The sequence below is a fragment of the Apteryx mantelli genome, chromosome 3 (assembly GCF_036417845.1).
Source record: "Apteryx mantelli isolate bAptMan1 chromosome 3, bAptMan1.hap1, whole genome shotgun sequence".
NCBI lineage: Eukaryota > Metazoa > Chordata > Aves > Apterygiformes > Apterygidae > Apteryx > Apteryx mantelli.
Genome location: NC_089980.1, coordinates 71,091,778 through 71,116,303, shown reverse-complemented (window position 1 = coordinate 71,116,303; position 24,526 = coordinate 71,091,778). Strand labels below are relative to the sequence as shown.

Genomic DNA, 24,526 nt, shown 5'->3' with positions numbered 1-24,526 from the left:
CTTGGAAAAGGTGTAATGGATTCTGCTTCCCCAGTGATGCCGGTGAGCCATGACTCCCACCAAGATATAAGAAAAAGAGAGGCCTGAAAGCAGCCTGGTTGGCATTTGTAAAGTTTTTTGTTGTCTAGAACATTAAAAAACTTACCAAAGACCTCCTCGCACAGAAGGTTGAGCTGGTTATTAAGACTAACTGAAACCTGGATTCAAATGGAACTTCTCATGTTAACAAAACACATCTCTGGGGTTTGTACTGTTTTTCCACCTAGCAGTTTCTCTTCTATTCCTTCAATCCAACTTCAGTTATGTTTATAGTAACTTCTTTCCTTTAGCTAATACTTTCCAGTATTTCATTATCTTTCCTTTGCTTTTTGGTTACTGCCTTATTCCAGATCTGTGCTTGGCATCACCACTTCCCTTCCTTTTACACCAACCTTGACTTTGCACGTACACTCAACACACCACATATGCGGAGATGACTCTCTTTCTCTTCCTGATATCAAGCCAACATTCACCTCTCTGGGGACATAATATACTTTGAACTAGTTATATTTTTAAAATGTACTTCACTGGTCCGTCAACTCTTTATTATTGCAAGGAAATATAATGCTTAGATATTTAGTGTCTTTTCTGGGCGGGAAGACAATCTGTCAAGGCACTGGAGAAATAAAATTTCACGCTTTATAAATCACTTGTATATTGCTCAGCCTTGCAGCACTTTCTTCATTTTAATCTTTTAAAAAAGCCATATCAGCTTTAATGTTACTTATTTCTGTAGGATAGGACAGAATAGGGCAGACAGGACAAACAAAAGGTGTTGATCACATTATACAGCTGTGAAAATTAAAATAATATTCTAGCCAAAGTAAGCTAACAAAGTTAAAATGACAGCTAATGACCAAAAAAGCAGGTGGGACTTTTGCTGTTGCAGTTCTGCCTGGAAAAGGTACATGATACCTTTGCAGAAGATGCCTTGCTTATTCCTCAACAGTCCCTCAATGCTATTCACAGCAACAGAACCTGGAAACAGGGACTAAGTGGAGGAGCAAAGTATAATGCTGCCCACTGCACTACATTTGTTAGCTATTGTATTTGCCATCATAGATTAGCTACTGCTACCCTATAACATTTTTCTAAGTGCAATTCTACTTTGGACCCTGTGCCATGGTATAAGGCTGGGAGCAAATGGTGTATCGTGGCTTTGTCTGCTCTAGGTACTGGATGGGCTGCACAGGGCACATGAATGGTCTCTTCACTCTCTGTGCATCTACCCTACAGGCCTCTTTAGCCCACCTATATCATGCTTGGGACTTGTATGCCCCTGGCACATGGTTGACCACACTGGTGGCCACATCCTATGCACACTACTAGCTGCTGCTCAGCATTTGGTGCAAACACGTATTTCTTGCCACAGTTATTTAGACATTTTTTGAGAGGCAATGGCATCAGGAGGCTGACATGGGGACGGTGCCTCCCAACAGGATAAGCCCAGAAAAGTTATTAATCTGTGGATGAACCACACCATTCTGGAGTGAGTAGTGCTCCTGAACTGGCCACCCAGACCACATACAGCTTTGCCCAGGGTGGTTGGTATCACTGCAAGGACGAAGCATGCTGCCTTCTGCGCAGTGACTGGGGTGAGCCATTCCATGCAGCGAGCATCTGCAATAGGACTGGTCTGGCAGGTCATCTGCAAGGCCTCTCCATGCACATAGTTCATAGTTAGCGCTAAAACAGCTCTATGTGCAACACATGGGTCTGGACAGCCACCAGCTGAGCTACCTTACCTCTGCCCACAAGTTCTCCCTTGTCAGAAGCCCCACTGCACCATATGAGGCAAAAAGAATAGTATCAATCTATACACATAATATTAACATTCTCCCATTATACCTCAATAAACAAAAGAAACGACTCCCCTGCTTCTCGCCAAGATACACATAAAACAGGCATGAACAAACATCCTCCTAGGACAGTCCCACTTGGTGCTTCCTCAGAGCACGGGCAGCAGGGAAGGAGGAGGAAGTGACAGCACATCCATCTGCATGGCACCAGACTGACTCCCAGCAGCTGGGCTAGGATGAGGGTTAGCACTTATTCTCTGACCTCTGTGGGCAAGACAGGGGTGGGAGGTTGTCTTCCCCAATGCTTGACCATTGGTGAGTCTGGACTAGGTGCCACTCATAGCAGACCGTGTGTCCCTGTGACTTCCCTACACCTTCTCTTATGTTCCAGGAGCAGCAGCTAAGATGAATGAGATGAAATGCATACAGTTTCCTCTCCTCACAGCTACTTTTTCAGGCTCTTCACTGACACAGACAAGAACTAGTGTTTTCATTTACATTTGTTTAATGTATTCAAAGATTTAGTAGCAACTCAAAGATCCAAACCTTTTTCTTCACTTCAAAATTGAGGTTCTCCAGAGAAAAAAAAGTCAACTATGAAAAAATAAGTATGATGCTGAGTTACCAACCCAGCATGATTGAGCTGAGCTTGAACCCTCTTATGACCTACCACCAGGGTTAGAAATACATGTTTTATGGTTCTGCATTTTATTCCCACTGAAGTTTTTTAGGGGTTTAGCAAGGGAATATCCAGTGTCAACGAGTCTAGGGATGTCCTTTTAAAATCAAAGTTGAGTGGGAGAAAACATAGGGAAGTAATCAATGTGATGCGACTCACATAATCTTTCCAGCTCATCAGAATTATAAATCAATGCCTTATCATACAATTTATAGACTTGGAATTATGAGTGGTAATGCTATTCAAAAGGTACAAAATTTCCCTATCTCAAGTTGCTTATGAAACAGCTTCTACTAAAATAGTGTTCTAGGTGCAGGAAGGAGACGTTACAAGCAGACTTACTCTTTCCTCCACGACAGAATTAGTTTACCAAGGTATCCTTGGTACTGATTTAGCACTGCAATTCATGCCATTTTAGGAATGAGATGAATCTGTACCGTACAGGTACAAAAAGCAGGGAAAAGGGGCAAATACCAGAAGCATAGGGACAAAGATATCGTCTCTTTTAGGATGTTCATATTAGGAGACAGTTGGAACCTGAAACACTCTTTCAAAGTGAATGCCAAATAGTCTATATTCAGAAGAATGCAATGAAGAAAGAAATAAGTCAGCAATAAAATAAAGCTAGAAGCAAAATATTTATTTGATTATCCTTGGGATGTGTGTGGAGTTAAACTTCATGATCAACTTTCAGGATTTTCCCATATAGTATTCAAGGAGACTGACCTTCTTTCTGTCCTAACTTTTGTTATTTCCTGCTAGTTATCATAAAATAGAAGTATCCTTGGCATCATTTTAAAGAGATTTCCTACTTCTTTCCATACATGCGGGAAAAGAACAAACAGTTTATTCTGGTTTTAGTGATTATTAAATGGTGTGGCTAGTTGTACAGTAGCACGTGCTTAAGTAGCAGTGTGTGACTGCTGTCCCCTTCGCATTTGGAACAGTCTCTTTTGATTCATGCTTATCTTTCAAAGTAGGAACATCTTAAAACAAAACTTAAATGGAGCCAGTAGGGAACTAACTGGCAATGGGTATTTTAAATATGCCCTGGTTCTGCAAACATCTTGTGAGCAAGATTACTCTCACTGAAGTCAAGAGGACTATTTATGTCTGTAAAGTTAGCTATAAGCATCAAGTGCTCAAACAAATGAAACTTATACCAAACACTAGCATAGACTGTCTTACGTACCCTGTTTGTATTCATGGGTCGTGGTGTGTGTGCATGGGCAGGTTCGATTTTTTTCTTTTTTTAAGCATCAACCAAGAAGTTAAGTGCGTGAGGGAAAGAAAGAAGGGACAGAGGCCAAGGTCCTGGCCCCTGTAACACATTGTAGAAAAAATGTGCTGTAACAATCTGGGGGGAATTATCTGATGCTGTTTCCCTTCCACTGAATCCTGGCAGAGAATCAGGCAGAGGAAGAAGAAATGTGTTTTCTCACAGAGCTCAACAACAAGGAGATTCTGATTGTAGAGCAGATTATGGAATTGAAAGGAAATAGAAGTTATTGTCTTTAGTTATGGAGCATGAATCTGTGACCTGCTGGCTTAGTGTCTATTTGCAAAATGAATGCAAAACAAGTGTCCATGTTAGGAAAAAAAAAAAAGTTTATCTGCAAGCAATGTACTCAAAATGGCTTAACTCTCCATTTTTATCTTAAAAACACTCAGTGCAATTTGAAATAAATTTGAAGATGCCAATCTAAGGCTTCAACTTGGTTAAACTTGGAGATCCAAGTACGTGATTTAATAGCCCCTGCTGCCTTTAAGAAATAATTACTCGTTTTATTTGTTTGCTTTCTTGAACAGAACTATTCAAGCCTCCCCCTACTGCTCTCAATCTGATGCACAGGCCCGAAGGCAACAGCACACTTCTGATCTTATTTCTCGTTTGTATTCCCACTCATCCCAGCTTACACTTTTCACACAAATTACGTCAGTATCAATATGCAGCGTCTGCCATAAATTCTGAACCATTACGTCCTGTTTAAACATCACAGATACATCCTGAGACCCTTCAAAAATTGGAAACACTGTGGCAATCAGCCTATTACACAGTTATACTATTCCAGGATCTACACAGGTTCCCATTGGGTTTGCAAATGAGATTTTGACTGCTTTGACTTACAATGAAAGGCAACTAAGTGCACACTAATGGTGGAAAATATATCGAATGCATAGCAGCACCACAGCAGCAAACACACACAATATCAAATAATAATTACACAATTTGTCACTGATCCTGTCACTGTATCTGTATTCCCATTTAGTGCAACTGCTCATGTTCCACCCTGAACCACCTGCCTGGCACAGCCTGGTTTTGTGTTTTACAGTATTACTGTTGCCCATTCATAGAGATGGACCGGTGCTGCATGAAGAGGCAGCGAATGTGAATTCCTAATGACAGCATTTTATTTCTCCCCAGTGAAGGGCCAGAGCACAACAGAGGTGCTGCATGTACCGAATCAATAAAACACTGCAAACCTTGCAAGAAGAATAAAGAGAAGTTTTCTTGCAGGAAAAGTATGCCAGACCCAACGTGTAGGAGAAGAAGAGGCATTTCAGTGCTGTAGTGCTGCAGGCTCCAGCATACAGCCTCCCCCAAAAGACAGCAGTCAGTCCCTCAAAGAAATCAACTGGGTATCAAGGGAGTTGGTGAGGGAAGAGAAAGAGAAACCTCTTCTCTGAAACCCTACTGACCTCTTCACCAAAAAATGTAATGGTACCATGATACCATTTCACACTAATGATTTCAAAAAAGTACCACTTCCCACTACTGACTTCAGCAGAAAGCAAGCAAGAAAAGTTCAAGTTGAAACAGCAGCACTTGACACCTTGCATGGCTGCAGGTGCTCAGACAAAAGTCTTAAAACTGTCAAGACTTTTTGCTAAGCATCGGGACAACTAAGAATCAGGTCCCAGACAGTGTTGTTAATTTTACAACTGCAGTATCAAGAGGGCTGATTACTTTAAAAAGTACTTCTGGAGGACCAGGCCACCACAGCAAAGGCTCTTAAACCAGATCTTCATGAGCACTGAGCGAGAGACAGCAGTGCTGTGAGGGCTTTCCCGATTTGGGACCTCTTCCTTCCTTTTTCTGTCAGATACGTTAATCTTCTGGCAATAATGCAAAGGACATCCACTCCTGTTGCTTCTTGGAAAGAAGATGTACATATTTGTATTTACTAATGAACACACTTGTCATCAAGATGATATAAATAGTCCCGTATGTTGGACGAAGTGCCCATACATTATGTACCCAAAACACAGCATGGATTTTGTCCTATAAAGTCCTTTATAAATCAAAAGGAAAAAAAATCAGCTGAGGAGGGAAGATTATATTTCAACTTCATTTTAAAGACAGTTAATACTACTTAGTGTTCTTATTCAAATAATTTAAATCTGTTCTACAGTGTTCTACAAAAGCAGTTAGCAATATTGGCCCTGTTTTGTAAGGCTGCCTAAGTGACACAGGAAAAGCAACAGCACTCGGAGAAAAGTTTGGCTGTCCTGATTTCATCTTTCAAGAAACTATCACTTGGCTGTGAGATTCAGACTTTTAACAGAAAAAAAGACCCCAAAGTTAAAATTTAACAAAGTTATGTACCCTTTATAAAAATATAAATTTTATCATGAGGTAAAATCCTTCTCCTCCAGGAAAAAAAAAAAAGTGTCTCCCATAGGAGTCAATGACAGCTAAAGACCTGACCACAGTAAGCTGTCATCCCACTGAAGATGGATGAAATACTGATGTAAACTGCCCTGTGGCGGCTTATGACGGCAGGAATTCTGAGGCAAGCGTTGAGAACTGTTTGCGAGTGGTGGGTATATATTTGGGCCCACAGCTGGTTTTAATAAGGAAATAAACCTCCCAGGTCAAAACGGTTTCACGCTGCAGGGGCGCTACTACAGAGCATGTGTCAAAATACAGTTAACCATTGCACATCCGCTTTACAGAAGCCCCATATATTTAGCGTGACGGAGTATAAACACTCAAGAAAGCGCAGCTGAAGCGAGACGCGCCCCCACCACCGCCGCCCCGGTTCTGGGGCCTTTTCATTCCCGAAGCCGGCCCGAGGCCCATCCCGAGGCTTCTGCAAAAGGCAAAGGCGACAAGTGGGGAAAAAAAAACAAAAACACTGGCCGGGGGCAGAGGCTGAGGCTTGTGAGAAAGTTTAGCGGAAAAATAAATAAATAAATAAATGAATAAATAAAAGCGAGCTCCTGAGGGCGGATGCATGTGGCGTAATTTGCTTTCCCCGCCGCGGCAGGGAGCCTTCCCGTGCTCGGGACACCCCGCCGCCCCCCGGCGCGGCCCCGCTCACCTCATGGCCCGGCTCTGCGGGGCCGCCCGCGCCCGCGCCCGGCTGGGCGGCAGCGGCGGCGGCGGCGGCGGCGGCAGCGGCTCTTCCCGTCGCCGCGGCGGTGCCGGCCCCGGGGCGACGCGTCCCCTCCCCTCCCCTCCCGGCCTCGGGCGCGGTCGCGGCGGCGGCGGCGGCTCCGCGGGGCAGCGCGCACAGGCGAGCGGCGGCGCGCAGCGGGCTCGGGGCTGCGCGGGGAGCGGCGGGGCGGGGACAGCTCTCCCGCGGGGCTGCAGCGGCACCGGACGGGCCGAGGCGGATCCGCAGCCGCCGCCGCCGCCAGCAGCGCCCTCCGCCCGCCAGCGCGGCGGTGCGCGGAGCCTGGCGCGGCCGCCGGCGGGCTGCGCTGCCGCCTCCCCACCGACACGCGCGACTCGCCGGGGAAGCTCGCGCGGTTTGGACAGGCGGGTAATGCCGAGCTTTAGCTCTGCCTCTGGTGCTGGAGCCTCTCCTCGCAGCTCTGGTGCCTGGAAGCTTTGAAAAGGAAGTCGAAAATTCACGTCTCCATGACCGCCAAAATTGTAGTTGTGATAATAGAGAGCTGTCGTTACTTCTGAGGATCTGCAGAAATGCCCTCACTTTCACTGGTGATAGTTAATGACTCTAAAGGAAGGTACCTTACAGCATTAAAAATTTCCTGAACACATACCTATTCTGCTTCCTTATGTTAGGTCTTTGTTACAGATTTGGACATTGGCAAACTGAGGGGCGTAATTACATATTCACTGACCAGAGTAAGTGTATGCACATATCCAGGTGGAGTTTCCCCTGAAGGGACTTGTGCCTGTTGCCGCTTGTCCTGTCCCTGTGCATCCCTGCAAAGAGGGTACCCCACTTCGTCTGTAATTACAGCTTACGTATGGGGAGACTGTGATTAGACACCCCCCCCCCCGCCTTCTCTTCTCTGGGCAGGACAAACCAAATTCCATCAACCTTTCTCCATACACCATGTTCTCCAACTGCTGTCATCTTTGCGTCCTTCTCCAATTTTTCAGTGTCTCTCTCTTCAACTGGGAAGGACTGAACCTGGGCACCGTCCTCCCAGTGGGGCCCCAGCAAGCAGAGCAGAGCCATGGCCCCCCTCGATCTGTTGGCCGTACCCCTGCTGATGTAGTGCCAGCAGCAGCTTGCTCTCCTGGGTGCAGGGGTGCGCTGCTGAGCGTGCTGGCCACCGCGAGCACCGGGGCAATTTCAGCATTGCCGCACCTCAGCCAGTCACACCCCAGCCCGTGCTGTTGCTTGAGACTAAGAAAAAAATTCTTCACTGTGAAAACAAACACAGGAATAAGCTGCCCAGGGAATGGGTGGAATCTCCCTCTATGGAAATATTCACAACTTGGCTTGACAGGGCTCTGGATAACCTAGTCTAAGGCCCTGCTTTCAACAGAAGGTTGGACCAGATGGTTTCCAGAAGTCCCTTTCAATCTAGATTTTTCTATGATTCTCTGATTCAATGTGTGGCATTTCAGGGAACTTTAAATACCTTGAGTATTATGTCAACTGTTTTTGAAGCAAATGTATTTGATTCAGTAGTTAAAATTGCAGTGTTTGGCCTGTTAGTAGTTGCATATTAAGCAATCTTTTAGATGTACTCTGTAACCTGTCATATTCTATATGAGTACTTTCTAACATGACCATCTTTAAAAAGTTATTTTTAAAGTGGATATACTTTCAATTTTCAAAGCATGATTCAATTATGATTCCTATTGAGTCAAATTTCATTGTTAGATCATTTTTTACAGTATATATTCTCTCCAGCTAGGACTCTGACAGGTGGAAGCAATCTTTCTGGGGTAGTTTCAGGCATTATTTTACTAGCTTCTCAGCCAGACTTTTTGCCAGAAATTATGAACCCCATGGCAGTCAGCAGCACAGGATATGTGTCTATGCTACCATGGCTACTCCAGGCCACTGTCTAATATATTAGCTTAAATTGTCAGTGACAGTGGATGTATGCTAATATTGTCAGATGTGAATATCTAAGGCCTGGGCAAGATGAGAGGACCAAATGTTCGTGGAGGGGGGGCGCTAAGGAAGTGGGCTGAGGAAACATAAGGCAGTTTATAACTACAATAATACTGCAATACAGTGTGTACAGCTATACTCTGGGCCCTAAGCTAGCCTAGCTTCCCTTTTGTACCAGTAGAGTTACCCTAATAATGAGAAACCACACTGAAATAGTTTCACAGGTACTTCTGATGACGGTCATACTGGTCTAAAGATGTCTCCTGTGAGAGGGCGGGACAGGAATCACTAAGGTTTTGTAGACAGCCTTATACTGCTATTGTTTAAAACAATACAGCTTCTATAGGTTACCAGAGCTGTACCCATTGAAGATGGATAAGGTGAGGTATGTATTTAACACACACGTATAAACAAGCCAGAAAACACTTTCACAGGTGTGTTCTTTTTATCCATTTTTCTTCCAGCTCTTTGAAACCCATGTTTTCCGTCAGCATCAAACCAGCCATGAGTATTAGTCTCAGTACTGAGTATCAGTATCGAGGATTTCCAACTGAATCAGGGACAGGCAGCAAGTCTTGGTGTCTTTACCACTTCTCAAGTATATGCTGAAGTAAACATGGGGCTAAGCTGATTGTTGGTGTAATGCTTTGGCTCTTTACACAGAAATCAATAGATGGAAACCACATGGACACAGTGAGACTGTAACCAGCTGCTGTTGATAATGCACAGAAAGATAGAAAGCCTCGCTGTGCATACATGCTGCTGTTTTGGGCTTTTGCTGGCTGATATCCAGAGTGGGCATGACTAGAAAATACACCAGCTCCTGAAAGCAGAGGTATGTGAAGGTTTGGGCATTACCCCTCATGGGAACACAACAGCAACTAGGTAGAAAGTCCACCCACATTCTTAACCCTCTATGAAAGACAGCACAGACTGGAAGATGTAAGATCCTGAGTTAAACTCAGTTGACTAAGGGCTGGAGGATCTCCTAGCCTGCACTTCCAAAGCTGTGCTGTACATGAGGGCTGAATGCTGGAGGGCCACAGCTCTGAACTTGCTAGATCAGGTACTAGTCATTAATCTTTAACTGTGTAGAAAGGGGTCTCATTCTTTTGCACATTACTACATTCAACTCATTTAGTTTACTTCTGGCCTCTTTCCCAAGAGCGGAGCTCTAGGCACTGACCCCAACACCATTTGTACCCCAAGCCCTGCTAAGTAGCCACCTACTTTAAGCACTTTTTCTCCTCATGGAGACCTGTAGGGAGCTCTCAGCAAACATTTGGCTATATGTTAGGTTATGTACTTGTAGCAAAGTTTTGAAACAGCAGACATCTGGCTTGGGCAGGAAACAGCCAAGCCTGACAGCTCTACAGAAGTGCCCCTGGGGGTGGAATAATTGCACCTTTTCTTTCCAGGGATGTGCTATGCAGAAGATAACAGTGGCACCTCCTGACTTTGAAATCTGTGACTTTAAGGATTAAAGTCCAAAAGGCCACGCTGCTTCTTCCCAAGACTCCTGCTGCCTCTCCCTGTCCTCCAGACCATGGGCCTGGAGGCTTTTGCAAGCAGCTCTCCCTAGTCAGGGCTGGGGGCATGACGAAGATAGAGACACACCTCTTCTCTGGAGCATACAACCCCTTCAAGATACAGCTCCTGAACAGTCACTGTGAAACCACTTGGTGTGTGCAGATTGTGGCAGTTGCAGTGCTTGAAGTACACACAGCAGCTCAGGAGATAGTCCTTGAGGTATCCCCCACTTTGCTAGCTAACATGAACAGAAATGCCTCTCTGGGGTGACACGAACACTAGGATTGAAGATAAAATGTAGGAGAGTCCCTCAAGAGCAACCAAATGACTGAACAAACGAAGCCAAATGCAGGGTTTCTTCACCAACACTGCACTCTGCTGGCCATCAACACTGCAGGCATCATTTCTCTGAGGCACAAAGCTTTCGTGGGACCCAGCCCAAGAACCAGGTGTTTTCTGTTGCTAAATCTCTTCCCAAATAGAGACTTGCTGGGCTGCACACACGCATGCGCGAAAACACACACACACGCAGAGCTGATCTCACATGTTATGCAGGAGACTCATTCACTCTGGGGTCTCTGCCAAGGGATCAGCAGATGACATTTCCCTGCCATGTGATATCATCCACAGAGCTTCACAGAGCAAACATCACACAAGTGAGAGGGTGTGTGTGCACGCACGCACACACACACACTTAAACACACATGCATGCACATGCTCACATGTGTACACACACACACACACACACACACACTCACCCCTTGGTGGCTGTGGAAGTGAAGTGCTGATCAGCGATGCAGAGAGCCAGAGCCCAGCTCTGTTTGTGGCACAGACCCTGTCCCGGCCCTCAGCAAAATCCTTTGGCTCCCAACAGCACCACCAGCAGGAGCCTGAACATGCACAAGGATCGTGGTCGCTATTGTAAAAACAGAGCTGCTCTCTCCCAGAAGGGCAGGCACTTCCAGGCGCTTTTTCCAGCACCATCAGAACGGGGCACTTGCTCACTCAGGCATTGCGCTACGTCCAAAGGATCACTTGTAGCACAGGGGAATTAAGTGCTACTTGCTTTCAGGAGCTGAGTCCTCTTCAAGTCATGCTGACTCTGGGTATCTGTCAGAAAAAGCCCCAAACAGTACCACACATGCACCGTGAGGCTCCCTAGCTTTGTGAGTTTTTATCCAAAGTGGCTGTTCAAAACCTCCCTGTGTCCATGTGGTTTCCAGGTATTGATCTCTGTGTAAAGTATAACACCAACAACCAGCTCAGCAGCTGAGCTCACTTGTTGCGCAGAGGATGCTGAGACAGGTTCATATGCACAAGAGTTTATTTCTGGGGTCTGCAGCTGGTGGCATACATCAGCTCTTGCAGTGAAAGTTACTTTGGTGGAAAGGTAGAACAAAAAGAGTGAGACAAAAAAGAAAAGAGAAAACTCTCTGCAGCAGCCTGCCAGGAAGAAAAGGGGCAGGGGACTGTGGGTGAGTATCCTCCCCGGGCAGCCTCTCCAGTGCAACAGGTGCTCCCCACCACAACACTTTGGGAAGGGACAAAAAACTTTCCCCCTTTCCATCTCTCCCACTAGTTGGGGCTGCCAAGACAGAGTTTGGCCATGAGCATAACTCGGAGTCGCTGCGGGGCTGCTGTATACCTCTCCGTACAGCTCCTCCCAGGCAGCTGAACCCGCCGAAGCTTCCACAGCGCATAGGCTCTGGCCACAGGGACTCTGCATGCCCCCTCACATCACCCACAGCGCAGTGAAGGGGAAACAGGAGGTCAAGGACACCAGGTCCCTGCCAGCGGGGCTGGCTGCTGAGCTCTGCACTGGGACAGTCAAGTGAAACCCTTTGAAGTCTTTGAGGGCTAAAGACACCAGGAAGTGGAAGGTGGAAAACATCTAGAAGAAAGGGACTTAAACTTTGCACTGAATAGTGCAGACTGAGCAGCAGAAGGGACATCCTAAACACCAGAGATTCTGCGACTACAGGCCAATCTATCACATGTAGTGGTGGACAAGGACAATCAATGGAGAACAGAGCTGGAACAACTTTGCCTCGGGAAGAACACCATCAGCTAGTATTTCTCCTTCCCCAGCCTCTGTGGTTCTGGGAGATGCAACTTAAAAGGACTATAAGCCTGAATATTTGGTCTGGAGGAAGAAACACTGCTGAGAACTCCCAGAAAAATGGCTTTAAAGTAGAGGAGTGTTAAGGACTGGTGTCTTCACTGACCTCTGGCAGTAATGGACAGGTTTCATGGGAGATCAGACCACCCATGCAGCAGAAGAGAGCATGAGACATTCCCAGGCAGCCAGGGGCTCTTGAAGAAACTACTGCAGATTGGTTTACTAAACTGAATGCTCAGGTCTGTAGGATTTGAAGCAAAGCAGGTTTTGCCACTGTGGTTAAACACTGTTAAAAAAGAAAACCAAAAACTTTTCAAAACCAAACTCCCAGGCTCCTTAGCAGTCATAATTCAACATTCCGTGTTAGTAGACTATTCTTTGGCAATTTTTCCTTACTTTTACTGCCACAGGCTTGGTCATCAATGCAAAGTGTGTGGGTATAGAGTTTCCTGTTCAGTGGCTATTATTAGGGAAAAAAGTGGAGGAATAAAGTTTACCGTGTTTGTTATGTTCACTTTCCTCTTCCTCTCCTCCACTAATCTGAGCTATGTTGTCACAGAAAAACGGTTTCAGAAATATAAAGCCAGGTGCTTTTTGGCCAAGACCCTCCTGGAGGATGCACACTTGACCCTCAACTCATGGAAGTTCTGGGGAGTGAGGTGTTTGCTCAGGCCCCCAATCCTATAGACACATACAGAATTAAAGACAGTGTTTCCATCAAAGAAGTACAACATGGAGGCTTTCTTTTTATCCACTTTTACTCTGTGAAAGATTAGGATGGATTATTGCAGGTCACAGACTGGAAAGAAAGACTATATTAAAACCCTATTTAAAAACAACACTTTCTTTTCTCAAAAGTACAACCATTACACTATAATGTGATTTACAGGCTTGGGCTGTATTCATAAACCCTAATGAAGTAAAAATGCAGTGCATGCAATTCATTAATTCTTTTTACAATAATTTAAGAATATAATTTTATATACTTTGCATTATGTAATGCCACAATCTATTTAAAGAGAGTAATTCAACACTAAGTAAATTTTCTAGCAATAAAACACAAAGCAAAAGTGACAAATACGAAAATATTCCAGGTGACCACTTCCCCCCTTGTAACATTTTAAAAAACAAATATTCAAGTCAGCATTTATTTGCTTGCATCTTTTCAGAAATGCTCCATGGCAGTCCTCCAGGCTATGGTATGTCTGCTGTAAAGATATGAGAAAACAACCCCGTTCAGTAATGAGGAACTCTTAAAACTGACATACACTGTTCCATGAAAGAAGCTGAAACATTTACAATTCTCATGAACCATGTCTCAGTGCCTTTTTATTTATCTATATCTAGATAAAATTAGCCAGAATGAGAATGATTTATGTGAAGTCATGACAGGAGTCTCTAACATGGGAACAAAAACAGTGCAAAATCTTGGTCCAACTGAAATTGAGGAAAATCTCCCACTGACTTCAATGTCTGAACCAGATTTTCACTTCAAACCTTCACTTTCAGTCTTGTGTGTCATAAAAATAAATTCTTCTTAGAAATTCACAGACAAATTTACAGAGCAGTGGTTATCTCAATTTCAGGCATACAACATATACTGCTGGATGCTTTGAGGAATCAATGATAAATGAAAAACCAAGCAAAGTACGTTGAAATACTCAGAACTTAGCAAGCAGAGGAGGAGTTTAGAAGAATATTCAATTTTTAGAAAGTATCCATGAGTCAATTTATCTACAGTCTGTACTACCTGAGTACAGGCATCCAGTTTAACACATTCAAATATGTTGTGGCTCAAACCACTGAGCGGATTTGTTGTTAGTGACATTTCATTACTTCTGCTTTTCTGCTACCTAAAGAGACAGGTAAATACACAACACCTTCCAAGGGAGCTTTTCCACATAAGCAGCAGCTGCACTGGTTATCATCAGCTGTCCTAGCTTGGGATGAGGAAAGGCAGGTATGCCTCTGAAGTCACATGTACAAGTGGACTAGGAGAAAATCTGGACATCCCTTTTTAGAATATGAGATGTGGAGCAGCTACATGTCTCTTCATAGGTCCTTTCTGAAGTCTCACTTTCAGACTTGGACCTGGCCTACCAGGTACTAACCGGGTAGTTGCTCTCTACACCGCTGCACCGCTGAGAGGAGGTAGCAGAAGGCAGAAGGCCACAAGGTGGCACTTTTCCCACAGGTTTAGCTAGTAAAGGGAACAACGTTGCCACGCTGGGGCACAGATGTACTTTCATGAGTTTGTTCCACTGGGGAAGCTGGCCGACAAACAGCCAGGTCCGTGTGGTAGTGTGGGTGCCTTTTGCCAGTGGTGCCCGGCAGCTCTCCAGCAGCTCAGCAGGAAAGGGGGATTTGAAGCAAAACTGAGGCTGGACTTAGCATGTGGCTCGATTCCCTCAGCAGTGCTGTGGGGTCAGGAGGATGAGGAGGACTTGGTACCAACAGTAGTTCCCAGTGGCACATAACTCTGAGAACTCCAAGAGCTTTGGGAACAATGGCCTTTTGTCCCTTGCCTGCTGAGATGCCCAGCCAAGTTTGTCAGGAGAGGAGAGACTAACATGAGTAGAAAAACAGTGCCAAAATAGTTACCTTCCAAAATAGACAAAATAAGGAAATCTCTGTTCTGAAAATGTGATCAAAGAACTTGCAACAGTTATTAGGATGCTATTAATGTCCTTCTCATATCCTTCTAGCATGTGGTATGGCACAGTATCATTTTTCAACTGTGAAGGACCCAGCTTTGCAAGGACTGTGTGGAAGGGGATAGAATTTCACTCTAATTCACTACATTAATAATCTCTCTCAATTCGTATAGTCTGAAATCAGCAATGTCAGCATTTGGAAAACACGCTTTAAGGCTCAACTGTTGTTCAGGTTCATCCTTTAGCATGGCTAGGGCACAACCCCTGTAAATAGACAGGAATTAATCTCTTCCTTTGGCTAAGCTATTCATCTTCATTTATCCGATGACTTGATGACTTACCTTCTTGTTCCTCAGTTTCAAAATCCTCCATTTCTGCTTGATCTGATTCCTCTAACTGAAGAGAGATGTGAGGCAAAAATTGTTCCTCAACAACAGGTTGGTCAGTCACTTCTTTCTGTACAGCTGGTTGGCTGGCATCTTCTGTCAGACCAGCTGGCTGTTGGGCTGTGTCTGTTGACGAGGGCTCTTCAGCACATGCCTCTGTCTGACCAGACAGTTGATGACTAAAGGCATCTAAGCGTTTTCCAACCACTGTACAAATCAAGGCTGAAACAGAGAAAGCCATCATTAACAAACATGAAGAAAAAGCTGTAATTTGAAATGATTTTATGTATTATTGACCTATTAACTCTCAAACAAGAAAACAAACTGAAATAACACTAAAAATGAAAGAATACATGAAGGAACAAAACCTTTCCTGTTCGTTGTAGCCTATAGCTTCAACCAAATTGAGCTGTTTGACCTGAAAGGAGAGATTTGAAGGGGTTCACCTGGATTGTTTGGTTCTTCTCCTCTCCCAGTTCTTTGGTCACTGCTTGAGCAGGTCACCCTGCCAGGAACAAGAACATGCACACAGCATGACACTTTTGGCAGTGGGAAATACTGGAACTATGGGCATCGCCAAAAGATTCTGTCATTCTGAAAAGCAGCTGTTCTTTATTTTTGCTGTTCATCCTTTGTAACTTTTTTCAAATGTTATACCACTTCCAAATCAATTAACAACAATTCAACTATCACTTTGAAATACATCAATTAAATATTACATATGACACAGAGGCCAAGAATGAATGAAAAAAGGTTTAATACAGAAAATGGGACAATGCAGAGGTGATGAAAAAAAGCTTCATTGATAATTCACAGGTTGAGTTTTGTATATAAAAGAAGTAGTGGTCATCTCTGGGAGGAAAAACATAGCCTCATTAGACTGTGAAGCTTTCACCTGCAGTTCACGGCTCTTTTGGACAGTGAGGCTTAAATAGCTTCTACATTCAAATAGGTTAAAAATGGATCCTCTGAGACTTTTTTTATGCTTTTCTGTAAGGGGAGAAGCAGCCACAAACAACCTAGCTAAGGCAGCATCTGCCTCTACAAAACCTGTTGGAGAATGCAAATTGCAGTTCCTGTTGCAGAGATGGTGTTTACTCAACACTGGGGGATTGGGTATAAGCAAAGAAATATGGAGAGTGAACTGCAGAACAGGGGCAATGTAGTGTTATTTGCATGCTCCAGTTGCTCCATGCATCTTGGAAGTGGTGCAAGACAGGGGTATCCGGTTGTAAAAATTAAAAGGAAAGATTTAACATGAATACTATGCATGTTCTCATCAACAGTATATCCTACAGTAACATTCTCCTTGGATTGTTTATTCAGTAGTTGCACACAACAGTTTAAGTAAAAAGAGAGAGAATCCTCCTCCCTCCCTCCCCAGAAGAGCTACATTAAAAAGTTATACTTGAGTATACATATCAGTACATAAAGCATAGGATAAAATACCTAACAGATCAGTTATAATTATCCAAACTATAACTTAATTCAGGAAATTCATCGTCTTGGTTAAACGGAAAATAAACACAAAGGATACAAATACACAAGTACAGCTGTGATTCTAATTGCAACACAAAAATCACACCAAGAGGAAAAGCAGAGGAATGAAGATTTAATGCAAGTGTAAGAAGTGTTTTGATCTAGAACCACCAAGGTGAACATGCATTCATCATAATGTTGTAGCTTCTATACTAGATGGATTTCAGACTGTTTAGGTATTTCAATCACAGCCTCTGAAGACCGACTAATAGAAGAACCCAAATGCTTATCTTGAATTGGCCCACAAGAAAGTAGACACGGATGTTTTCATCTATTTCCAAAGCAAGGACATGATTATTGACTGCTGAGGAGGTAAGCCCTTGTTCTGAGGGAAAGTATCCGTCACCTGATCGTTCAGCCAAACACAGCCGCTTCTCCTTTAATTTGGGAGGAACATATTACTCCATAGCTCAGGTAGCTTATACAAAGTGGTATACAAGTGGCTGTAGACAGTATCAACTTCTCTGTTCCCACAACAAGGGCACAGGCACAATTGGGAACAATAGGGAACACTATGGAAAAGAGCACAGCAGTGCTGGCTGTGTAACATGAGGAATAAAAGTTACTAGAGTACAGAAAACAATTTGCATCCTTTAACCATTTTACTTCTGCCAAATGTGTGGCATCCTCCAGCAGCACATTTCAGAAACAATATACAACCACCTGAAAGACAGTAGTGCAGCATGCCTGACATTTCTACTATTTCAGCCGAGAATTAGTTACCTAAGTATATGCAGTGGTGATTTACCAGCATTAAAAGTGTTTTACAAAAAAGAGAAAAAACACAAAAAGCTGTGGGCACTTGAAGTTCTTGTTAAAATGACACCTGTTGCCTTAGCCCACAGTGACCTTGTAAATGTTATATTTGTTTTGACTAGGGAAAAACAGGAATATCAAGCAGTTCAGATTATATTCCAGGATTTTGTAACTTACAGTCAAGCACTGTCCTCCCCAGAACCTTCTTCTCCAGTGCTTCTTCCACTTCTGTCATCAGCCATGGAAGGAATTCTGTCTCAATATCTGTAAGAATTTGACAGGAAGAAAGCAAGAAAAAGTAATTTTTTTAAAATTAAGGATGAATGAGAGGGGAGGATCTTGGGAGCTGTTTTTCATTTGCTGCAGTCATTAAAGGATGAACACCATTGCTAGAAGATGCTCACTTTGTAAGAGCCAGATGAAAACTCTCAGAAGATATTGGGCATCTTAGCTCCACCCTCTTCTATTTAGCTTCCTCATCTTTATGGATCTGGGCCAGAGTACTCTCAACTTCAGTGCTTTTCAAAGGGGTTTGCCACCCTCAAAAGGCAGGCACAAGTGAGATGCACAGTCATGTTCTAGTTAGGTGAAAATAACTCTTCTGAGCAATCCAGGAGAATAACATTTCTTGCTTTTCTTTCTAATGACATCTGGCCTCTGGTCTGCCAAAACTGTTCAGTCCCTCTGACCAAAGAGTTCTTGCTTATGTTTTCTCAAATCATTCTGCTCCATTTGCAAGATACGCCCAGATTCTACATTTGCCCCAATGACTCATGTTGGGGGGAGCACCTGTTTTCTGGCGGTAGTCTGGGCAGCAGTGTGGGGCCCTGGAAAGTGGTGTGTAGACCCATATTAAGCACTGGGATTTATAAACTTGCCAGTCAAATGTTTGATGACATAGCAGCAAGGTAGTCCATGAGAAAAGGTGTTGATTCTAAAAGCTTGGAAATCATTGAGGTAAAAATTCAGAAATTATTTTCAGGGCCCAGTTCTAATTCTAACTGACTAATTTCTCCCTTGCTTTGATAATCATTAATGAAGATTCAGACTGACACACAAAAAAGGGACTTCTTTGCCTGTCCTATCATAATACATTTACTACAATTTGGATCTCTTTCTCTGTGTTCTACCAATCCTATCCATCCATATATTTCACACCAATTCAAAAGCAGCTCTTCTCATTACAAGTGAAACTGTCAGATAGCACTTACTTGTACAGATGGCCAATGTTTGTTGTTAAAAACAATCTGAGTTTGAAAACTCTGTTCAGCCACAAATGTAAATGACTAAATAAATGAAGTCTATTATATTGTACTAAGTGATAGAATTGTAAGCTGTGTTTTATGGTTGTTTTGCCTGTTATATTACTCAGTTCACATATTAAAAAAAAAATAAATACAAACCTCTCTCTACAGGGTCATAGAAATACCCACTCTCACGAAGATTGTTGAAGACTGATGGAATGAGATCAGCCAAGTAACGCTGAGCAAATGCCCGAGCTGCAATTTTCTCTGTCGTTTCTTTCTGTTTCTGTAGCACTTGCATCTGCTGGCGTTTGCGACGTTCCTGGCAAGAGAATATTGTATGTAAAACTTTCAGATCTTTAGTTGTTACTCTTTTGATTTAGATTTTGAAGAATGATCACAACATAAAACCCATAAAGCAAAGATATAATCAAGGGAGTAAATATAGATATCACCCAGTATTTATGGCCTCCAGCCAGTATTTGTGGCCTCTACTTTGGCAAAAAGCTCTTCATATGAAAGAACATTTGAAAGCAGGCTTGTATTCAATCTATGGATTGCCAAAATTTACAGGGACTAGAGGGAAACACATTCCTTCGGTATCGCTTTTCTGGTTTTGGAAAGTCTGTAAAGTAATGGTTTTGCAGCTGGCCAAATGAAACCCTTCTCTGCTATCTTAGCATGCACTGATCTCATGACACAATGCTTTGTTACTGCAGATAAAGCTGATGGTTAGCTTTGAAGTGAGCTGAGGTTGGTTCAGGATTTTCTGAACTTTTCACCGTTCCAATTTTATATCCTATTCAGTGTAAGAAAAGATTAAAACTGAGGTGGGTGCAAGAAAACATTAAAAACACACATATATAAGGCTGATGAATAGCAAATAATAGAGAGTTGCTCTTTCTGTTTATTATTTACTGGGTCCTACTAATATAGATCCCTTAATACTTGGAGATCTTGAGAGGTATGTGTGCACATTCAGTACTGCATGCATTCAGTACTTCCTAACCTTTAGGCTAGGAAGGTGCCCATTTTATTTTAGAGCACTATGACTATTCATTCAACAGCTCTTGTAAAGCAAACGGCTAAGCTAACTGCTTGGCTGTCAGCGGCACTGGGTACAGAAGGAAAATGCTCTTGGCTTTGGCCTCTTGAGCTGGTGTCCCTGGAGCACACCTGCTCCAAAGAAACACACCAGCGTCCTGCTGCTGCAGCAGAGCTAACTGCAGCGGGCAGCCAGACGGCACCCCACTGCTTGGAGGCGTGTCCAACCTGACAGTACCCTCTGGGGCAAAGCCGACTTATTCCACAGCCTGCCTTTCACTGCTGGAAACGGTTTTCTCTCTTACCACAAGCATTCAAAGGGCCCATTTTGCTCTTAGTCGCTCCTACCTTCTCCTCACTGTATCGCCTCTCCTGCTCTTCCAGGCGCTGTACCTCGGCCAGCTCTGTGTTACGCAGTTCTCCATACGCACGCTGATGAGCCCACAGGTTGGCCAGCTCTTCTTCCTCCATGACTTCCAGCAAAGCTTGCTCAACAGTCTTCCCAATCAATATTTCCAGCATCGGCTTCACTTCAATGTCAAAGTCAAACAACTGAGCATGATAGTCAGGGAAAGAGAGACAAATGACCCTTGATCACAATCCCTCTTAACAGCACAGCAGGCAAGGAGGATGAGCAAAGCACTTGTGCTCAAGGCAGTGCTGAGCTGTGCAGGTGGGGGCCCCTTGCCAGCTCCGGCAGGAAGCACAAGCACAGCTGGGGCCTAAATGATGAGTGGGCCGGCAGGAGATTGGGCCTCTCGCATGGACTCCGCAACACCACACCCCCCCTCGCAGACACTCTGGAGGCTGGCAGGGAGAGGCAGAGCACTCCCCTGGACCCGGTTTCTGCTCACCTCCCTCCTCCCAACCCCTCTCGGCCTGGAGGCTCTTTCTACAGGGGAGAACATTTCTCAATACGGTAGTTCTTAGCTGAAAACAGCAGAACAGTAAGCACCTACCTTAACTTTGCAGTTATAACCTGCAGCAGATTATGGAGACAGACTTTTTTTTTTTTTTAAATGTGCTGTCAGTAGAAATCCCTGTACTTGCTGCCCCCATTTTGCATAGGAAACTTGTTTCCTATGGGAAACATCTTCTGACTGTTCCTGTGGCCCAGACTTTGCCTCATACCTCTCCTTCTTCTATTTGCGTGTCCACATCTCTTCCAGTTTTGGCTGGTATGAAGAGGGGAGTGGGTGGTCTGTCCAGAAATGCATCTGTCTGACACTCCACATCAACTTCTATTACCCGGTCACTAATATCTTCCAAATATAGCTCTAGAAAGCAAAATCATGACAAATGTTGTAGGCTGGTTTCTGTTTAGTTAAACTCATGACTATTCCTGATGACTGTATAGGGTAAATTATATTCACAGTGTACAGTAAAAAGATTTCTACACAGTAAAAAAATAAAACTCAACTTAAAACATACATCAGTTTTCCTCCTAGGCCCTCTGATGCCATGTTCTCTGTAACGTCTCCTGCACCTCTGGGAAATGGCTCCTGAAAGCACATTTCACTCAGGTGTCAAAAGTCTGAGTCTAGACCATTACAATCCACCTAGCAGAATAAACAGCTTGTGGTAAAGTCAAACAGGATAAGGAAAGTGTGAAAAGGGATACTGACTATATTTCTATTAACCAGCTACATTGAAAACATGTATTTTCTGTCATATGTGGCAAAACAGTGGCCTTGAGATAGCTGCACATCTACAGTGGTATGTGCTTGATTTGAATAATAACTCTCTGTCTCCTACTGTAGGGACAGATAGCCTGGCTCAGCAAAGAACGGCTGTGGAGTATATAAGTTCACCAGCATTAGTCAGTGGGAAGAGACCAGAATCAGAGATAGAAGAGATCAGAACTTCCACACTAGGCAACCTCCTTCTGTGTCCAATGGTATTTCAATGGTGAAGGTGGGAAGTGATGTAGAAGCTGTGCCACAGCAGTTTTCCCAGTGTATAAGTCAGTCCAGTCTGAAGTGATTTTCAGAGGGGCACAGCACAACTTTACAATCACCTCATGATTATCTCACTGCCAAATTTCATCCTTTTCCTATAAATATATGAGGGCTAGTTTCCTATTCTAAATTAGAGGGAGGTTTTTGGTAATTTTTAATAATAGTCTTATTCTTAAATATGACTGCATCCCTATGCAATAATAATAATAAAAAAACTTAGTTTGAGGTATATACCAAACATCTCTGATGATACTGGTAAAAGCAAGAGTAAATGAAGAAGTCTTGGCGTGTGTTCAAGAATGTATACTTAAAATTGAAAAAAAAACTCTGGAAAAATCTCACCCTAATTAGCAAAGGTTATTGATATTAAATGCAGCTAACAATAAGAGGTTATAAGCAAAAGGATAAGAGAACCTTAATTCTATGTGATGCTACCAACTGCATCATGAATTTAGTAGGTGAATATGGATCAGCATGTTTTTGTTTTCAGACAAAATTTAAATCTCTTCAGCCTTTACCTGTTTGCACATGAACATGCTCTCTGCCTTCCACAGGCTCAGGTGTCCTTGGCTGCATCTGCTCTTTTGCTCGTTTTCTGGACAGTGCTCTTCTCCGTGCTTCTCTCTGCCTTTGAATTTCAAGAGGATCTGGCTGGGTACTCTAGGCAGGGAATAGGGAGGGGGAAAAAAAAAAATCACTATAAGCTTCATATGTAGAAATGTTACTAACTTATCCCTACTGGTAAATGAAGACTGTTTTTTTTAATCCCACAAATCTACTATTTCAGAATTACTTTTCAGGGTCCTGAGTTTAAACTGTCAGTTGCCATAAGGACTGTAGGGCACGAAACTATCACAGTACACTGCCTGCAGGCATATAATAACAGGATCTCACACGAAAAGCAATCAATTGTTATTTGGAAATAGGTGTTATATACAGAACTCTACTTGTAAGACAAAGTATATTAAAATAGCATGTTCTTGCTCACAAATGAGTTGAGAATTTCTAGGTGAAGCATTAAAATGTCAGATGGATTTAAGTCCAGTTTTCATATTTTCAACTAAGTTGTCTGCAAGACTGAAATTACAGAATCTTTCTTGCTGAAGAAGGATAAAGCAAAAGAAACCCAGAGTAACTTTTAAATTCCATACTGTGTTTGTGGATTGAAAGGAAAATCACTTTTGAACTTTTTTAAACAGATGTGAAGTTTACAATAAGAAACCACTGCAGAACAACACAATGACATTCTCACAAAGTTGCTTTTTAAAATACAGAACTGTTCTCAATTCTTATATGACCAATTTATCTGTCAAGAAATATTCTCTGAAAATAAATATCACCAAAACATTTACTGTGTCAGGAGAAACAAAAAGCCTTTGCCTCACATGAGCAGCTTTTGCATACAGCTGGCCTTATGATCTATATGGCTCTGCTTCTACAGTAGGGCAAGCTCAAGTTCACCCAAAAGCTTAATTTCCCCAAGAGTTGCTATCCTCGCTGATGACATCTGTGAATAAATACGGCAGCAGATGATGCAGTGATGACTTGTGCTCAATATCATGACAGCAAAGAAATGGGAAAAAAAATCACTTGAAGAAAGAAAAAAAATCTCCTAAACCCAGCAAAGTTCACGGGGAAGTCAGTCCTTTAAACAAAAGTGGGAAACAATTGCATGACAATTTAAGTGGAGAACCTGTGACTGCGTGAAATATTTTTTTATAAAATTACAGCATCAATAGTTAAAGTTATTAATCGGCAATTGTTTTCCTGCCCTACGTCTTACTTTTCAAGAAGACTGTAGTACAATCCACATAAAAAAACATACCACAGGTATGACCTGAAGGGCGTAAGTGTTGCCGCGCACCACTCTCCTGTCATACATGAGGTTTGCGTAACGAACAGGTTCCTTCTCTCTGCAACACCAAGAACCGACAGTTGTGGTTACAGAGCCGCAGACTAAATATTAACATCTCGACAAGCGACAATGACGCTGAAAGGGCTCCGGAGGGGCCCCGCGGTCACGCAGAGAAGGACGGTCCTGCTGCCCCACCGCCGCCGGCAGGCGGGCAGAGCCGCGGCGGGGCGGCAGGTGAGGGCAGAGCCGGGCAGGGGCGGCCCGCCCGGCCGCGGCGCGCAGCCTGCGGGAGGGGCGGCCCGGCCGCCCAGCCGGTGCCGGCACTCACTGCTCGGCGGCGTCCGGCGGCACTCGGTACTTCGGCCGGGCGGGCAGGGCGCGGGGCTGGCTGCAGTAGCTGTAGGGGGCCGCCGCGGGGCCGCGGACGGGCAACATGGTGAAGGCGACGGAAGGTCGGCTACCGCCAGCGGCGTTTGGAGCGGGGCGTCTGGGCCCGGCAACGGTCTCCGGGGGCGGCGCGAGCGGCCCCGCCCCGCGGGAAGAGGAGGGCGGCAACGGTCGCCTGCGGCAACCGGCGGGGTGGGGCGACAGCCGTTGG

General features: G+C 43.9%; 2 protein-coding genes across 3 annotated transcripts in view; both read right to left on the bottom strand.

Annotated features, from left to right (window-relative positions):
* Positions 1-6,920, bottom strand: part of PLAGL1 (PLAG1 like zinc finger 1) — a 48,635-nt gene extending 41,715 nt beyond the window's left edge. For both annotated transcript variants that reach the window (XM_067293619.1, XM_067293620.1), the window contains exon 1: positions 6,843-6,920. The gene's annotated coding sequence lies outside the window, so the exon portion shown is untranslated. The remainder of the gene's footprint in view (positions 1-6,842) is intronic.
* A 6,328-nt stretch (positions 6,921-13,248) lies between these two features.
* Positions 13,249-24,424, bottom strand: RSPH3 (radial spoke head 3). The gene is made up of 9 exons (XM_067294766.1): positions 24,257-24,424; positions 23,899-23,986; positions 22,592-22,733; positions 21,247-21,392; positions 20,464-20,667; positions 19,231-19,393; positions 18,005-18,091; positions 15,488-15,754; positions 13,249-13,700 (listed from the first exon to the last, which is right to left on the bottom strand). The coding sequence occupies exons 1-9, from the start codon at positions 24,361-24,363 to the stop codon at positions 13,687-13,689; spliced, it is 1,218 nt and encodes a 405-aa protein (XP_067150867.1). The 5' UTR covers positions 24,364-24,424; the 3' UTR covers positions 13,249-13,686.
* Positions 24,425-24,526: the final 102 nt, after the last annotated feature.